This window comes from Pteropus medius, unplaced genomic scaffold (assembly GCF_902729225.1).
Source record: "Pteropus medius unplaced genomic scaffold, Ma_sr-lr_union100, whole genome shotgun sequence".
Classification (NCBI taxonomy): domain Eukaryota; kingdom Metazoa; phylum Chordata; class Mammalia; order Chiroptera; family Pteropodidae; genus Pteropus; species Pteropus medius.
Window position 1 is genome coordinate 7,308,065 of NW_024342474.1, and position 18,761 is coordinate 7,326,825.

The 18,761-nt window shown below is 37.8% G+C and overlaps 1 protein-coding gene across 3 annotated transcripts in view; it reads left to right on the forward strand.

Moving 5' to 3' along the window:
* HMGA2 (high mobility group AT-hook 2) overlaps positions 1-18,761 on the forward strand; it is a 129,900-nt gene continuing 111,139 nt past the window's right edge. For 2 of the 3 annotated variants that reach the window (XM_039865922.1, XM_039865924.1), the window contains exons 1-3: positions 1-534; positions 3,161-3,247; positions 13,443-13,493. In XM_039865922.1, coding sequence (XP_039721856.1) covers positions 424-534; positions 3,161-3,247; positions 13,443-13,493 — 249 coding nt within the window. In that variant the 5' untranslated portion in view covers positions 1-423. Of the gene's footprint in view, positions 535-3,160; positions 3,248-13,442; positions 13,494-13,940; positions 16,246-18,761 lie in introns of those variants that run through there. The other variant, XM_039865923.1, reaches the window with a different exon arrangement.

Here is an 18,761-nt window from a genome sequence, read left to right on the forward strand (position 1 = left end):
GTCTCTTCCCTTTCCAAGCCGTTTCCGAAGTGCTCCCGGTGACCGCAACTCCTGATCTCAAACCGAGAGGGAAGCCTCCCAACTTCAAATCCTCTTTTCCTTCTCCTTTGCTTTCCTCCTCCTCTCGCTACCTCCACCGCCACCTTCACCTCCGGCACCCACCCACCGCTGCCGCCACCACCAGCAGCGCCTCCTTCTCTCCTCCTCCTCCCCTCTTCTCTCTTTTTGGCAGCCTCTGGACGTCCGGTGTTGATGGTGGCAGCGGCGGCAGCATAAGCAGCAGCAGCCCTCGCAGCACTTCAGCTCTTGCTCCCCCTGCCTCATTCTCCAGTCCTATCACCCACTCTCCCGAAAGGTGCTGGGCCGATTGGGGGCGGCGGAGGCGAAGCGGCTGCAGCGGCGGTAGCGGCGGCGGGAGGCAGGATGAGCGCACGCGGTGAAGGCGCCGGGCAGCCGTCCACTTCAGCCCAGGGACAACCTGCCGCCCCGGCGCCTCAGAAGAGAGGACGCGGCCGACCCAGGAAGCAGCAGCAAGTCAGTATGCGGGCGAGGTGGGGGCACCAGCCCACCTCCGCTCCCTTTGCAAGGCCCCTGCGACGCGCAGCCACCCGAGCGCGGGAGTCCAGTCGCCGCGGCCGCCGCACGCTTCCCGCCGGCCGGGGAGTGGGCTGCGGAGTCTCTGTCGCCAGCGCGCGGATGAGCTTCCCGGCGCCCGCGTCCCTCCAGGCAGGGAGGTGGGGAGCCGCGGCGGGCGGCGGGGTGGAGGCGGGAGGTGGGATCCCGCGAAGCGCGTCCTCGGACTTTCGCTATTGTGCACCGCCCTCAGTGGCGCGGTGGCTCCTGGTGACTGGAAGCGGACGGGTTCCAACAATCCAGGGATCACCAGGCGCTTTCCGAGCCACTTTACAATTGCCTCAGGGGAAGGAAGTGCTTGGGGCAGGGGAGTTCTGTGAGGCAGAGTTGGAGGAGCTGAAGTCCTGGGGGCCGTTGGCTTTTTCTCCCGCCAACTAGGGCTGCTCGTGGGCCCGAGTCTGGCACTCTGCAGCCGCCCCTTTGGCGCCCTCCCCAAGTTCTCGGTGGCCCAAGACTCGCGCCCTCCCGACAAAGAACTCGTGGGCCCGCGGGGTCCTCTTAGGGCTCTTTAAATGCTGCGCGGCGGCCGATCTGCCGGCCGCAGCAGCCGAGGTGTCCCGGAGCAGGGGCTGCGGGAGAGCCTGGGTCCGCATGGGACAGGTTTAGCTCGTTTGGCCAAAGGCGCGTTGGAAAGTAGTGTCCGAAAGGGTGCACCGTAGTTAGAGTCACTTCCTTGCCAGGCACCCAGTCCCCCTTTTGCCCCTTGATGCCGCGCCTCGGAGCTGCACACATTAAATGTGCTACATTTAGGCACATGCATGCATAAACTCCAGGGCCATTGGCTGGGGGTTGGGGGGAGACGATCGAGGGGCGCCCGGGACCCCGCGGAGTGGAGGGTTTTGTCTGCGGATGCAACCAATTAAGCGTGCAGCCGGCGCTTGCAGAGCTGCGCGCAGCGCGCAGGGCGGGGGGTTTTGTTCGCTGCAATTTCCAAGCCTTGGCGGGCAGGGCTGGAGCGGGACATGTCTACTGAGAGCATTTAAACTCCGCTTCCGCGGACTTTAAAACTTTTTCTCCGTTCTGTATGTAGCCTTAAAGCTCTTCCTTCATGGCAAATAGGCCTATTAGAAAATTATCCTAGAGTTCCAAAGCTGCCCGAGAGCAAGGTGGGGAAATCGAACAATGTTTGCTTGCCAGCGAGTTTTTGAGAAACGGAGAGGGTTGTACCTTTTTGAAATCATCAAAGGAAATAAGCCCATCTAGAGGCCCCTGAGTTTTCCCGCTCTGGCCAACGACACTTAATACCGCGTTAGGATCCTGTTTTACACCTCCCAGGAGGTCTCTGCCCTTCCCCCCCGCCTTGTTTCCCACCCGCCACCCAGCTCTCTCTTGCTCCTCTAATTGCCTCCCACCTCCAAAATAGAATCCGAAAGAAATTGCAGTGGGGTCTGGAGGTGACTGGAGATTTTTTACCTTTGAGTTAAGGCAGAGTTCACAAAGAAAGGAAAATGTGTCTCCGATGTGTTTGCTCCGGATGTGCCCACTGGTCCCACAGAAACTTTCAGATTCTCTAACTAGGATGAGAATTTGTATTGAAGACGTTCATGAGTTTTAAGTTAATTAGTCTCATTTAATCACCGAATCTGAATGAAATGTAAATTTATGATTCACAGGATAAATATTTAGGAACTGGAATATTAATCATTGCATTCTCTTAACCACTTGAGTATTTACTACTTGGCATAGAAGCCATTTAAAGTTTTGCTAAACCTATTGATAGTTTCAATTTCTCCTTTCCAGATATTTCCATTCCTTCTCACTTTTTCCCCCTTTTAGATGTCACCAGTTCACCCCCATGAGTTTTCTCAAAAGAAAGTTTTGGAGAAATTGTTCATTTTTATCAAAAGATATTTAAATTTGGACTAGAGACCATGCCTCCATCTCCAAAAGGAAGTGGAGAATTGAAGCAATTATCTAGATAATTCAAGTAAAACCTCCCACAACAGATTTACCATAATTATTGGGAAATTTTAAAGGGAATGGAGTTATTTCGAGTTGAAGAACTTGGATAATTGCTCCAGTATTTCACTCAATGTGTTGATTGAGTCATAATTGACCTACAATACAGATATGTAGAGATGATTAAAAACCATCTTTTCAATAAGGAAGATGGGTGAAATATTTATATTAGCTTTATATTTCTGTTGTTTGAAATGCTAGTAGTATTTGTATAAAATGCTTATTATTTCTGAGTTGCCAAATGCATAACCATGCAACTTTTTCACCTTAAAAATGTATGACTTTTTTTCTAGAACATGCCACCTTGTTGCCCTTTGTTACTGTTGTAGGGTTGAAATAGAATCTAGTTTTCATATGTAAAATACAATTTCCTCTTTGAACCCTTGAATTAAAAGTACAGTTATTTCCCCTAACTGTAAACGCTGTACCATCATCACTATTTATGCTTGAATTGAATGTGTTCCAACAGTTCGGTGGAGCAGCACATGCAGAAAATATAACTATAGTGTCAGGGTCAATTTCTTACAGACATTCTTGCCACAACAGCATTTTTTCCCCCCACAATTAGGAGCCAACCGGTGAGCCCTCTCCTAAGAGACCCAGGGGAAGACCCAAAGGCAGCAAAAACAAGAGTCCTTCCAAAGCAGCTCAAAAGGTGAGATTTCTCAGCTTTCTCAAGGACATCAGGAACCTCCCTGTAACTTTCCCATTCTAGATCTGCATCTAAGAATTTGTTCCAACTGGGTAACCCAAGACTCATTTCCTACCTTTAATATTAGTAAGATTTCTAAGCAGAGGCTTAGCATAAAAAGTCCACGAAGATGCTGAGGTGTTGTTTTAAACAAACAATGACCAAATAATATGAAACTTAAAACGGGGGTGCTAGGATGAGAAGGGGGAGTGGAGAATGACATCATTAAGTTTTGGGCCAGTTGTGAAATAGTTAAATACAAATCAAAACCGTAGATTTTGCAGTTTACTTCAAAAATAATAAAGATTAATTTACTTTGTGTTTATTTACAAGACTACTGCAAAACCAAATCCCCCTGTTAAAATTAAGTATTTTGCCACATAGATAATAATTAGAAGTAAATCGATTATAGAATATTGGAAAAAGGTTATGAATTTTACAGCTTTGAATGTGATGATAAAGGATACTGCTTGGTTATAATAAGCATGCAATGTAATCTTTTATAATCTCTCAAAAAGCCTTTCTATCAGGTGATATAGAAATGCTCTAAGTGGGATAATGAGAAGTTTTTTTAAACAGATATCTGACTCATTGTATTTTGCGGGGCAGGCTAGAATCCAGTCAAGTATAAGTTCCAGTGTTTTTCTTTATAAATTTCAAATTGCAGTGTAAAATAACTTCGTGTTGGTTGTCTTTGAGCTAGCAAAGAGGAAATATCTCAGGGTCAATGCATTTATAGAGAAGTGAAGGTGACTGTAAAAGTTACATTTTTTAGCTTTATAAATAAATCTGAAAAAAATTTTTGTATTTCATCTGTAGGTTTGTCCAGTAGCTAAAAACAAACATTCAAAATTCAGAAGTAAATTTGAGTATACCATGAACAGTATCTGTTTAAAAGGACCATATCCCCATCTTTTGGGGATTAATGTTTTATGTGGTTTTCTCTGTGATTATGGGCACTAACCATATTATATGTGATGGTTTTTAGTGTTGTAAACTGCCATAGCAACCAGTGACACATGTAAAGTTATTTAGGGTATAACTATGAGTTCTTTTCTGTTTTATTTTAACAGTCTTGAACAGAATTGAAGGAGCAGATTTCTAATATATTTAAATATTACTGTTTCTCAGAATGAAGATTTGTGACTGACATTTAATCAATAAACTTTAAAGTAGCTCTAAATTACCTTGTCATTTAAATGTGACAATATATAATCTTCTATTCCTGATATGAATACTTTCTCTTACATTTTACCTGATTTATTAAATTAACTGAAAAGAGCTAATTTAACAAAGAAGGTTTTTTTATGTTGCATAGTGTGGGATTCACCTAACGATTTTGCCCTAATGAGATGGCAGAGACTAACTTGGTAGGTAGCTACAAACATTTAAACTATGATGTAACTGCTCAGAAAAATGCATCATTATAACATCTCCCAAGAAGGATTTGTAAATCTCACCATAAATAAATTATTTAAAATTTAATACAAAAGAAGGAATTCTTTTTTCTATTTTTTTGAATAAGTAAAGAGATGCTCCATTACCTTCTTTCATTTTGAACAGTTTATCACTGACTAACAAAATCCTTTTTTGACAAGGAAAGGTGAGACTTGTGCCTAATTTACCACCTAAAGCAAAACAACAAAAAATTTGATCTCTTCCCAAGTGAGGTTTGATTTATTTTTAGTTACTTTAGTGGTAGGCATTTACAATGACCCTGCTAGGCCACTCATCTCTGATAGTTCTGCATGTGTGTGCATACATACTACAACTTCCAAAACAAAAGTAGATTTTCTTATTCCCAAAGAGATCCTTCCCTGAAATCTTTCATTCTTCCAGACAAAATTATTTTACACAATTCTGTTATAAAAATCCCCCTTCTGATAAAAGTGAATATATTTGCCCATAACATGACTGTTATATTTCTTTAGTTTTATAAATTATGCTTCATTTGGAGAAGATAATACTTTGCAAAACGACAAATGACATTGATGAATTGTTCATGGCATATGTAAACTTAATGTATTTTCATTTTCAAATCAGTATTTATTGAGTTTGCTACTACCCTATATAAATATGATTATCAAACATATATTTATTTATCAAAAACATGTATTGTATTCCAACAAAACATGTTTGTTAGGATTTTGAAAAGCAATCATTTTAAGAAAAAGTTATATTATTCATAACATGTAAGATAAACATACCTTGTTAGACCTACCAGAGTAGATACAAGAAGTCCTCTATGATTAATAAATTGGGTATTCTCCTGAAAACTGAGATTCATCAAAGTGAAAAATATGTAACAAAAACTGGTAAGTATATAAGAGAATAGAACTCTAAAATTAGACGAGATGCAATGTACACTGGAATCCTGATGATGTTGTGTGTTTAAACTTTCTTGCTGCTTGGAGTTTCTTTCAAAGTTTATGTTTGGTCTCAGTAACTGGCCTTGGGGCATTTGAAAACATAACTGCTTGTTGGAAAATTAGCAATGTGAAACTTGACAATGCATGCAGAATGTTGCAAGACCAAGTGCTTGACTACTAAATTAGCAATCACTTTAATTTCAGGCCATATTCAATATAAAATTGATTTGTGTAATATATAGAGCAAACATTTAAAAAAACAATTTGTTAATCTTAGAACTTTTGGAAAAGGTAATTATTCTTCAATCTGCTTATATTCCAGTATGACAAATTCCCATAGATGACCGTTATGTAGCAATTCTAGTCACGTCTAAGAACTCCAATCCAAGTGCTTAAAATTTGTTTCTGAACCAGTTTCATATTGTTATCTTAATAAAACCAGAAGTTAATGTTTACCTGAATAATTTATTCGTGTGTGTGTGTGTGTGTGTGTGTATGTGCGCACACGCGTGTCTTGACCTTTTTATTTATGTTTTAGTTTGAGATATACCTGCGACCCGTTGACTCTTAATTTCCTTTTTGTTTTGTTTTCCTCTCATGTTGGTGCTGGATGGAAATACTTTGTATTTTCGCCATTTCCCACGTTTGGAGAGAAGAACGATATCATCTTCTTTATGTTTGGTTTAGGGTTTATGTTGTGGCTTTTTAATCATGAGAGAATACTAGAGGGTTTGTCATTAGTCTCCCAGTGTTTAATTTAAGGTCATGAGTCAAATTCATCTGTGTGCCTCAAGCCAGTTCTCATTCAAGTACTTTTAGGAAAAGATTTTTTAGGTTGAATTAACTTTTCATAGAAGGAAATTGCATACAAAAAAAAAGATCTCATGTATGAGATAGTCCGACTTCATAATGTCATAGATTTGCTTGAACTTCCTTTTGACTTTAGGTATAATGACCAGACCCTAGAGAGCAAAGTTCAGAATGAGAATATCTTCAAGGTACAGGATATATAATTCAAATAGTGTGTTCAGGTGAACATTTAATTTACATCTTCCATTTGCTTGTACAGAGAAGGCCTGATATTAATTGAATACTATAAAGGCAGATTTGTGCTCCTAATCACATTCCTAGAAATGTGGTTCATTTTTCATAAATGATTACTAATGCCAATCATAGATATTTTAGGATGAGGGAATGTGGGTTTTACACATCATTTCAGATAAATGTCAGAGCATAGATACTGAATGAGGACAGATTTTTTTTTCAGAATATAGAAGGCTCATTTGAAGAGAGTAACCAAAGGTATCATTATAGGTAAGTCAGGGAAAGATGGTATTGGAAGTTCTCATACGATTCTAACCCTGATTTTTATGTTGCTAATATGATTTAGTTTGATTCCTCTATGTTTTAAAGGGCAAGTTATTTCCACTGGGATCCAAGGCCGTGTCTGAGTGTATAAATGAGTCCAGGCAGGTAGAATTAAGTAAAGCCCAGTTGTTGTCTCCATTATCTTGCTATTTTAGGCTGACTTACCTAAACAATTGACTCATTTTTTTCATTTCACATTGCCAGAGAGGACCAAGCCTTAATGCATCAGTAAATTCCAGAAATACCTTTGAGTCATAGATTATGATCCAAATATAGGAGATTCAAGTACATTTGAATTATTTTATCAAGTAACTTTATTTCAAGAGACCCATAGTTCTCATTCTCTAGAAGCTGTCCTTTTGTTCAACTTTTTCATCAAAAACTCCTCATTACTTTGACTGACCTGCTCCCATGGCTCATTTTTATCTGAAAGTCTCAACAGATCATTTTCTAAGGAGTTAGAATATACCAGATTGGTATTCTATTGTACTCACTTCTTTCTTGAGAATAGATGGATGCTGAAGAGCCTTTTGTGTCAGTTAAGTCATTCGCATTTATCTTGCCTTATTAGTTTACTTTCTGCAGTTTCCAGAACACACCTTGCTACCATACAGCTTGGCACAAGGATGGAACAATGAATTTCACCATTCTAGATTCCAAATATTTTAGTAATGAATCTTTGTTCTGCCAACCAGGAGGAAAATGTGAATAAAGAACTTATTATATTTTAGGTTATTAGTTTATTTATTCTTTATTGCTTTAATACACTGAACAATTTTGAATGGCATCTTCTAATTGATTTAGTAAGAAATAGTGCAGTCACTCTTCTTTCTCCAGGATAATGTAAGGGTCAGTTTGCTCAGAAAGTAACCCATGTAAACTCTTGTATCATTGCTATTGATTTTTCTGATTACAAAAGGGATAGAAGGACAGTTTAAAGGAAGAGAATCTTAAACTTTGAAAATCACTTTTCTTGTCATTTTGGCCTTGGCTTTAATTTAGTGCTTGTATAGGTGAAGACGGGTGCATAAATAATGATGTGGGCGTTGACAATGAGGGCATCTTTGGGTAAAATGAGCACCAACTATGATGGGTGATAGAATTTACTTACATTTCCCATTGCAAAATATAGTGATGGCACACTTGTAACATCTTTTTAGGACTATAAATGGCTGCACTTAAAATTTAGAAACTCATAGTACTGGATTATCAAAAAGGTAAAATGAGAGTTACTCAATGCTGAATCTGACTGATTAGTCCAGTTGATTTCGATGCCAGGGCACATTGATTTACGCTTTATATTTTTAAGAGAACAACTGAAAAAATAAAATGTGACTTTACAAACTTTGGATAGTTGGCTTCATATACTCTTTCTCTACAGATTTTATTCTTAAGATATCTGTCTGTCTGCTTGTCTTCCGTCCGTCCATCCATCTATCATTTATCTATCTATCTATCATCTATCTATCCATCCATCCATCCATCTATCTATCTATCTATCCAGACATACATAGAGATACATGAAAATAAAGCAAGGTACTATTACACTCAAATATTTTTCTAGCTCTTATTTATTTATTTATATTTTTGTGCAGACTCACTGATTGAGTAGGAGTAGGGCAGTTCTGGCTTTCATATATTATTACAGTACATATTAAATATGACAAGAGCATTTAGAATAGCAAAAAATTACTATCTAAATTTGACCCAGAAGTCCAAACTGGTTGCTTCTCTTGGTTACCAGTCTCAGCTCTTGTCCATTTCTTTATAGGAATCTTGGAAATGTTTTACTTTCAACTACTCATGTGTTTCTTACCCTAGAAGGTTTTGATTTTTAAAACTTGCCCATGGCTGTTTTATTTTATATGGGAATATCTCCCAGAAGAACAGACCCTTTATTGCTTTGAAATCAGATTGGGTCTCAGTTCCACTCCTTATGAATGTGGGCAGATCTCTTAATCTCCCATTTGTAAAACTGGGAAGGTAATAGCCGTCCTACTTAAGTAAGGTGATGCTCAGAAAATCACTGTGGAAACTCACAAAATTGGGAGGTATTTTTTTTACAGGTAACATTTCTAAATATGGAGGGAAAGAAGAAATTACATTTGGATATCTACTAAATAATGTCGTTTTTGTCTTAGCTCATTTAATTCTCTAATGTAGGCATTTTGGTCTTTATCTCACAAATGAGAAACTGTGATTCAGAGAGGTAAACTGATATGTCTAATGTTCAACTCTAGCAATGGTGGCACCTGGGTTTGAATTCAGATATCATCCTGAAGCTTAGGATCTTTCTACTATTATATGCTGTCAAATATTTTATATTTGCTGCAAGGTAGATATCTCCAGTAACCTGAAATGCAGGTTGGAAGTTAGGTTTAGAGAGCAGCTCTCTATAAAGTTATAAAGGGACTGGAAATGTGTGTTAACTGCAGCTGATAACCAAAAACTCCTGGCCCTCAAATAAACCATAGAACTATGCCTTGGAAATCATAACATATTCAGAAGTTTTCTTACTTGTTAAATGAAGGGGCCAGGCAAAATGCTTTCTAAAGTCCTACCTAGAAGTCCTACCAAGCTGTAGAATTTTGATAACAGGAGGGAAGCAAGACACACATGTGATATAAACAGTAGTGTTTTTTATCTTCCTTCATCAATAAATATATAGTAAACTCACCTTGTACACCAGGCACTAATGCTAAGCACTTCCAAGTTCAAGAGTCATATTTACTAGATGAATTTTCTTTTTTAATTTTTTTAGTGCAGAGTACATTTAAGAGCCTGTAGTACCAGCACTTCGTAGAGAAAGAAAGAATCACATTTCTCATTTAACATTCCTCCCAGCCCTCATGAACTTGCCTCTAAGCATACTATAAAATTTAAAGATAGAATTCTGAATCTGAACTTTAAAAAAAGGCAAAAATATGAATGAAGAGAAGCAAAGAAGAAATAACACTTAACACGATATGGTATGATAGCTGCAAATATTAGTATAATAGGGCCCGTCATAGTCTGACATTTCTAGTATGACAATTCTTGCACATGTAGAATTTCCACTCTACCCTCCTACCCCCCGCCACCAGATAAGCAGAAAATAGAATGAATGAGTTTTTTCATTTCAGTTATACATGAGTCTGTGGTATAGAATCAAATTCTGCTCCTGTAAAGGAAAACCAAATATACATCTCCGCAGTACTGCATATGTTGACATTAAAAGAAGCCCCCCAAATGTTTTGTCTTGTATTGAAAAATAACATCCTGAAGAGCATTAAACACGGGTGAAAAGTTAAAGTTTGTGTTTTCCAATACGTAAAAACCTTGGATCTATTCTAGTTTACAAACTAAAATGCTAACTTGTTTTGCAGCCTTTGTGAAGTTTGATCAGAATGATTAAATAATGTGGGTTTTAAAGAACAATAGAAACCTCCCAGATCGACGCCACACAGCACAGCTAATGTGTTTCTTCTAGATGTAGTCTCAGAAGAGGGTTTCAGTTTACATGTAGCACTGGCCTGAAGACCAAGGAACAAGTTTGCTTTTAACAAGTCCAAGTGATAATCGTGATATTTTGCCCATTAGTTAATGGTGTGAATTTTGTTTTTGAATAGGCTTTTTGTAAATGAGATGCTCATTTTAAAGTCCTCTTATTTGCAGGGCTTTCTCTTTGAGAGGTTTGCTTTCTGTGACTTTGAAATGCAGTGAAACCATTTTAGCAAACAACCCTCTCTTCAGCAGATTTTCAGATACACCCAGATCACATCATGGCTCCTGAAACATAACAACTGTACAGGGAAAGTTTGGTGTAGCCCTGTTAGCCTTTAAGGTCAATAACCTTCTCCTCTCAATCCCACCTACCATCCCCATGCCCACTAGAAAGGATTTCTATCTTCCATGTTGGCATAATTTACTCCTGGGTAAACTGTGCAACCTTCAGTTGCTCCCGAAGACTCAGTCAGACGCTGCTTCTGTATAAGGGAATTTTGTACTTGTATACCTCACTATGCACTAGCCAGAGGGTTTCTTAAAAGCTTCATTCTAAAGGTGACAGGTGGGTGTAATGGAATATTTGCATTGACTAACCTGAAGGAAAGCGTTCCCTTTAAGAGTTCCATCTAAAACTGGACTTTGGGTGGTAAACACACAATTGAATATACAGACGCCAAATTATAATGTACACCTGAAAATTACATAATTGTATTAACCAATGTTACCCCAATAAACTTAATTTTAAAAAAAAAGTGAAAAAAAATGTTCCACCTAGTTAGGAGTGAAAGAACATTTCTTGAGCACTTCATTTATGGCGGGCACTTCACTCCTCAAAGCAAGTGTTATCTCTATTTCACATATGAAATCAAATTAGGGTCTTCAGGGACCTGCCCAAAGTCATGAAGCTAAAATGTCAGAGCAGGGATTTGAATCTCAGCTTTCCAAAATGGAGTCTGTGTTCCTCTTAAGACACCTCCCTCTCTCCTTGAGGCAACGCTCAAGAAAGAGGATGTGATTCATTGGGCATTCCTGGTTTTCACTTAATTTAATTCATGCCCTTATGACTGAAGTTAAGACAGTACCACTGACCTCTGACAATAAATGATTCCTTTGTGGAGTCACTGAAAAATAGTAAACTACTATTCAGACTGCCCAGTCGGCAGTTAGCTAGAGAAAGAGGCCCCGCCAGGTTTTCTGCGTTCTGGGAAATCAGCTGCATCAGCGACAATCTTACTTAAAATAACTGAAATATTGCCTTATGGCAGCAAATGTGTGTACACTGAGGAAAAGTAGCACTGTTAGGAGGGGAGGAGCCCAGTTGTTACAGCCCAGTGGAACTGGGTTCACAGGTCAGGTCTGCCATTTACCAGCTTTGTGTATGACCTTGAGTTATTTTCCTCACCAAGTTAAGGCTTAGTTGTTCCTTCGCAAAATGAGAGAGATAATAATACCTACCTTGTTAGGCTCTTGTAAAGATTAGAATAACACATGTAAATGACTTAACCCAGTGCCTGGGGCATTTTAAATATTCAATAAATGTGAACTAGCACAATTTTAAGAGTTTGGGTTAATTCATGGGACCTGTTGGATAGTAATGCCAGGCCAGAAAGATATCATTTGGTGAGAAATCTTGTGGCTTATTTTGCCTGTCTGTCTGTCTGTGTCTTTTATCTATCTATCTATCTATCTATCTATCTATCTATCTATCTATCTGTCTGTCTGTCTGTCTGTCTGTCTGTCTGTCTGTCTATCATCTATCCATCATCTATCTATCATCTAATCTTTGTCATTGTCATCATCTATCTCCATCTACTTTTACCAGGCAGATTGAAGAGAGAAAGAGGAAAGCCTCATTTGGCAATGTAGACAATTATAAAAGGTAATGTTAGTATCATTGTATCAAGTACCTATTGGCTGCTACCCCAGGTAACAAAAAGTAAAATGCAAAACAAGTTATCGTGGCTCAGGTTACATATATTTTTGTGTTTATATAGCCTTGGGATGCTTCTCATACACGGAAGAGTATATACTTAAGTTTTCTTTAACCTGAAAAATAATCATGTTTTTATAAAAGTTGTATGTGGGGTGTGTGTGTGTGTGTATGTGTGTGTGTTGGTGTGTTGGTGTATTTGGGGATTGGAGTAGGGATGATAAACAGGGAAATTACTTAATAGATAATGTTAAATTTTGATTCAAAAGGGAAAAAAAACTGTGATATCAGAAAAATCTTTTGTGAAGTATAGCAGTAAAACGAACTCTCAAGGTAGTTAGAAATATATCATGTCAGGTCTGTTCTGAGTGTGGAATTACTGTTAATACTGTACTGTTTTTATTAATTATTATTTTTATTTTTAACATCATAGTTTCTATTTTGGGGACAAAAATTGATGATTTCGTCCACTTTTTTCTCTCTCTGATTTAGGTGAACTGATTGATAAGTGTTTTTGACAAGGAGTAGGAAATTATGTAGAAGTATGAATTTTTCTTGAGCTAGACTCCTATTCTTACATTTAGACTTGCTTTTGACTAGCAATGTAGGTAGTATAAATTGTAAGGCAGTATAACAATATTAATTTTTGTAACTTTAGCAATGATATAGAAAGAGAATCATTTAAGAAATACTCATTTTCTAAAATACTACTTTATGTGATTATGGATAAGTGGGAATAATTTTTTTTTATTATTATTATGGATAGAAGTAAGAGAAAAATCACTCCAGGGGAGTCTTTAAATCACTCTTTATATCACACAATGAAAAAGAAGAAGAAGCTACTCAGAAATGGAGAAGATCAATCTTAAAGGAGAAGGAGATTGTTAAATCCCCCTCAATAACACCTCTGCAAACCAGGACATGCTTACTTGAAATGTGTCCCTAGTGCAGCACTTATAAATAATGTCAGGTAGGAAACCATATGACTTCCTTTTTCATTTTACAGAAAGCAGAAGCCACTGGAGAAAAACGGCCAAGAGGCCGACCTAGGAAATGGGTGAGTAATAAGATATAATTTCTGTTCTTTTTTTTCTAATGAAAAGTTTCTGTTTATTGAAATTTACCTTTATTTTGTCAATGACATGAGTTTCTAACTTCTGGTTTGATGAATCTCTGAAAGGGTTAAGGCGAGTGAAAGATTATCACTTCTCCTTACCATTAGGCCTCAGGAGTTTACTCAGAACAGTTTTCTTTCCTGGGAGTGACTCCTTTTTCTATCTCTTATCAACATGAAAAGAGTCACCACAATGAGATGACTTGTTCAGTGTGTTGCGTAACTAAGGTTAAAGGGTATTATGAAACCTTGGAAGTTGATTACAAATGGTGATAAAGTTCAGATGAAATGTGTTTGAAATAACTCTAACATTTTCTTTCTTTTTTTTTTTTTTTTTTCCTTTTTTTTGTTTCCTCCATGGCATTGCTCTGGACACATCTCATTTTCTAGGTGGTTTGTGTTTTCCTTTTCATATTGGCTTTCTCAGGAAACGGGGTTTTAATTTCTAGTTTTTCTTGCTTCTCTTAGTTGTCATTCTGAGAGCCTGACGTTATTGTCAGTGGCTTCCATGCAAGTGTGTTTGACCCTATGGGCACACAATTTCTGGCCTCTGTTTGAAAGCCAGAGATTCGCTACACTAATTTAATCACTTGAACCTTGTTCCCTTTGCTGCTGCACTGCCATGTTCTTCCTGTCTGCCTTTCTCACTGACAGAGCAGAAGAGTCTTAAAGATGAATAAAACCACTTCCCAAGACAGAGGAAGGCATCCTCTACACCCAGTATCTTCTGTGATGGGATCTTTAGCTTTTTATTTTCTCTCTTCCTTGGTTTATTCTTCATGCTTCATCTTTTTTAAAAGTTTCTTTGCTGCTATGATGGATTATATTTTCCTGTTAGTTTGCCATTCCGTTGTTCTCTAAAGTTCTGCATCGCTTTCTATTTATACTTGGGTATTGCCTTTCATTTAATTTATTCATCTTGTTTTTTTTTTCCCCCCTCTGGTCAACATGTGTTGGGATTAGATTTCTTAGCACAAGGAAATGGGGGTGATATTAAAGTAAGAGCATTGTATTAGACCTTCTGGTCATTAAATGAATTATTTCCAAACCTACCCACCAGGTCATGTTGTCTAGACTGTGCTTGATTACCTCAAATGTTAGGGAACTCGCTACCTATTAAGGCTGCCTCTTCCTTCCAGGAAAGCTCTGAACATTAGAAAATTCTTCCATCTGACTCCCAGTAGCTTGTACTTACTGTCCCTAGGCCTCTCTCCTGGCAATATGCAGAGTAATTGTTTTTGTTTTTACTCATGGTAGTCCTTCAAATATGTGCAGACAATTAGCATATAGCCTTTGTTCTCTTTTCTAATTTGAATAAGTCTAATCTTTTCATTTTTTTTTTCTCTATAAAGGAACATTCTGAGCATGTTTGTGTTTTAGTCTTTTAAAATATGTCACCCAGAATTAAGTATCATATTCTTGGTGTGAGTTCCACAACCAGTGGGTTTATCACCTCTCCGTACATGTGGTTCCAGTTACCTATTACTGCTTAATCAACTACCCCAAAACTTAATAATGTAAAGAAAAAGCCATTTTATTATGCTCATTGATTCTTTGGGTCAAGAATATGAACAGAGCATGGAAGAAAGCCTCGTCTCTGCTTCAGGGTTGTCTGGGACCTGAGCTGGGAGGACTCAAGCACCAGGAGGTGACTCTAGTGCGTGGGGTCTAGAATATAGAGACACTTTTGCTAACAGATCTGCTGCTTTTGCAGGATTGGCTTGAAGTCTGGGTACACCTGGGAGTGACAGGAGCATCCACACACATGGCTTTTCTAACTTGTTGTTTTCAGGGTATCGGTCGTCAGTCTTCTGACATGCACTTAAGGCTCCTGGAGAGAGTGTTTTAGAGAAGGAAACTGAAAGGCCTATTTTGACTTAGTCTCAGAAGTCGAAAAGTGCTACTTGCATTATACTCCGTTGACTAAGTTGGTATTAGCATACATATCAAATATAAGTCTACCATTTTCTAAGTATCAGAACTTTGAAAGAATATCCTATACCATTGAACTAATCAATAAGAAAGACCTGTATAAGCTTTCTAATAGGCAACATAATAGAAAATAGATAAGTTCTTTCAAGTCATGAGATTAATTTTGCTAAAATGAAACAAAGCAAATCGTAAGCAAATACAATAAAAGTTAATTAACTATAACAGCTTCCATCAAGCATGGCCTTCCTCCCCACTCCAGTTTTATTGAGATATAATTGACATATAACATAGTGTACATTTAAGGAATACAACATGTTAATTCGATATCTATACACATACTGCAAAATAATTTCCGTAGTAGTATCAGTTAACACCTCCATCACCTCACATAATTACCATTTCTTTTTTTTTTTTTTTTGTGGTGAGAACATTTAAGGTCTACTCTCTTAGCAACTTTCAAGTGTACAACGCAGGGTTGTTAACTATGATCACTGTGCTGGATCTCCAGAACCTCTCCTATAACTGGAAAGTTGCACCTTCTGACCCACGTTTCCTCATTTTCCTCATGCCCCAGGCCCTGGCAACCACAATTCTACTCTTCATTTCCAGAAGTTTAACTTTTATAGATTCCACCTACAAGTGAGATCATACAGCATTTGTCTTTCTCTGTCTGGCTTATTTCAATTAGCATAATGCCTTCAAGGTCCATCCATGCAAATGGCAGGATTTCTTTCTTTCTCACAGATGCGTAGTACTCCATTGTGTGTGTGTGTGTATGCAGGTAAAAGGCAAAAAAAGTGCGCGTGGTGTGGTTCGTGTAAAAGTGTATGTGGTGTATATTTGTGTACCACATCTCCCCTTATACATTCATCCATAGATAGCTACTTATGTTGTTTCCATATATTACCTTTTAATTGGTCTTTCTACCTTTCATCTTTTCTACCTTTGGGTTAGCCAACAGCGTTTGCTCATTCACCTCCCTAGATTAGAGTCATGTCATTGCTCTTCTCAGAAACTTTCTATGATTTCTCAGCTGGCCACTGAATTAATTACAACCTGTCTTAGCACTTTGAAATCCCTACAGTTTACATCCACCTATCTTTATGGCTTTATTTCTCACCACTCATCCTTCTACAGCTGATGTTTCAGCCATGCTGAAAAAAATATGGATTAATTGAAGGATCTACATGTTTTTGTTTTTGTTTTTGTTTTTTGTTTTCTCAACGGATTCTTGCTCATTTGGGGGAGATCTGGATTCCAAGCAACTGATCTTCATGCTGGATATAAAACCCATGTGAGGCATCCACCATAGAAACCCTTGCCTTTCTGTGAATAATCGGACCATCCTCATTGACTCTCATGGTTTCTATTTTTACTGTCTGTCGGAATGTAACATGTTATGTAGTGGATTGTTATAAGACCCCAATTCGTTCACTAAAGAAGAATTGTTCTACTTAGAAGAGGAAATAAAAGGAAATTTTTTCTAGACGGCATGCTTCCCCTTTGCCTGTATATATTCTGTTGAATAGAGTATGCATCCAGTCATGGCAAAGCGTCCAGTTCAATGGCATTTTTTACTGGAACATTGTACTAAAGAAATAAATTATTGCATTTTCCATAGGAAATGGGTTTGTATTTTATAGTAAGTTCAATTCGTTCCAATAATGTCATTCACTGATTTCCTTGTATTAGAGATATATTTTTCAACCGACTGCATTTACTAGATATATGACCTGAAAGACAAATTGCTCCCTTTTTATTCTTCTGCATTCTTTTTTTTTTTTTTTTTTCAAAGTTCTCTTCCTTTTAAAAAGATGTCATAAATCTTATAGTGTCATTTAACAGGCCTGGAAAAACATGGCTACAGTGTGACCCTTTCATCTGATGCGATTGGGACCTGTAGTTGGTAGGTTGTTTAAAGGCTGATTAATCAAAAGTATGAAGATGTTGGAGAGAAAGTTGTGCCAGTCTTGCTTCTGCAAGGGATGGAGAGTTGGCTAATCTAGTGAGGACGTTAACTAGGATTTCAGTTAAGAGCACTTGTACTGTTTACTTTATTTCCCTTTGTCTTTTTCCCCCAAATTCGAATTAGCTTTCAAATCTATTATTTTGATGAGCTAGTCTTGACTTAACAATTTTGTTTTCTTTTTCAATATGGAGGAAATGAAAGGTAAAGGAAGGAGAGAGAATTGGGACCAAACTTTTCTCCTGGTCTTATAGTTGGGAGCTCAGGATGTAGACACAGATAGCTTAGATTCAATATCTGGCCCATCACTTGACTACCCACTTGACTACCCAGAATTGTGAGCAAATTACATGACCTTTTAAAGGTCCAGGTTTTCATCTTTAAAAAGCCAGTAAGAGCAATACATTTCTCTAAGAGTTGTTGTGAGAATTAAATAAGATAATGTATGCCAAAGACTTAATAAAAGGCATGGCATATAGTAAGTACTCAATAAATGTTAGAAATTATGATTAACTCCACTATACAATTTCATGTAGATATTACTGACAGCCTAAATCCTAATTGTTTATAGTTATCAGTAGTTACACATGGAGTGAGGTGACAGTTAAGCATCAAAGTAACCAAGTACTCTTAGAAGTATCATTATGTCTTTAATACATATATGCTATCATCAAGTTTAAGGATTGCTTATAAATAATACTAAAGTACATTGTAAATCTATTTTACAGTTAAATTTTAAATTGCGGTTGATAAGCCTTCTAATTATAGAAGTTTCATGTCATGTGTTGTTTATCAATTTGAAAAGTAATATCCCTGCTGTTTGCTTTAATATACACATGAGAGATGTTCCAGTTTCTCAAAACTCGTACAGAATTCTGTTGGTCAGACCTTCTGCCAAATGAAATCAGGCATTTAATATTTGATTTCTCAATTTTTGCCTAGGAAAGGAGCTTGTCATATCACTGATTTAGTGATGGAAAGTAATTGGAAAAAGTTTTAGAGAGTGGAACTAAGACTCAAGAATACAATGAAATAATAAAGATGTTAACCTCACATATCAAATGCTCTATCCAGATGTTGCTTAATGAAGCAACTACTGCTTCTGGAGGAAAAGAAGCAAGGACAAAATAACAAAAAATAAATCAATGGGGAAAAGATGTTTTTACGTGTTTTGTTTTAAGAATATCTTTGTGAGAAAAGAAATTAACAACGAAAGGGAACTGCTCTCCAATAGGAATTAATGGTTTCTAAAGAAAAAAAAAATCATTCTAGAGATACTGAGATTGACCTAGAAATTGACCCAAGGGCCAGAT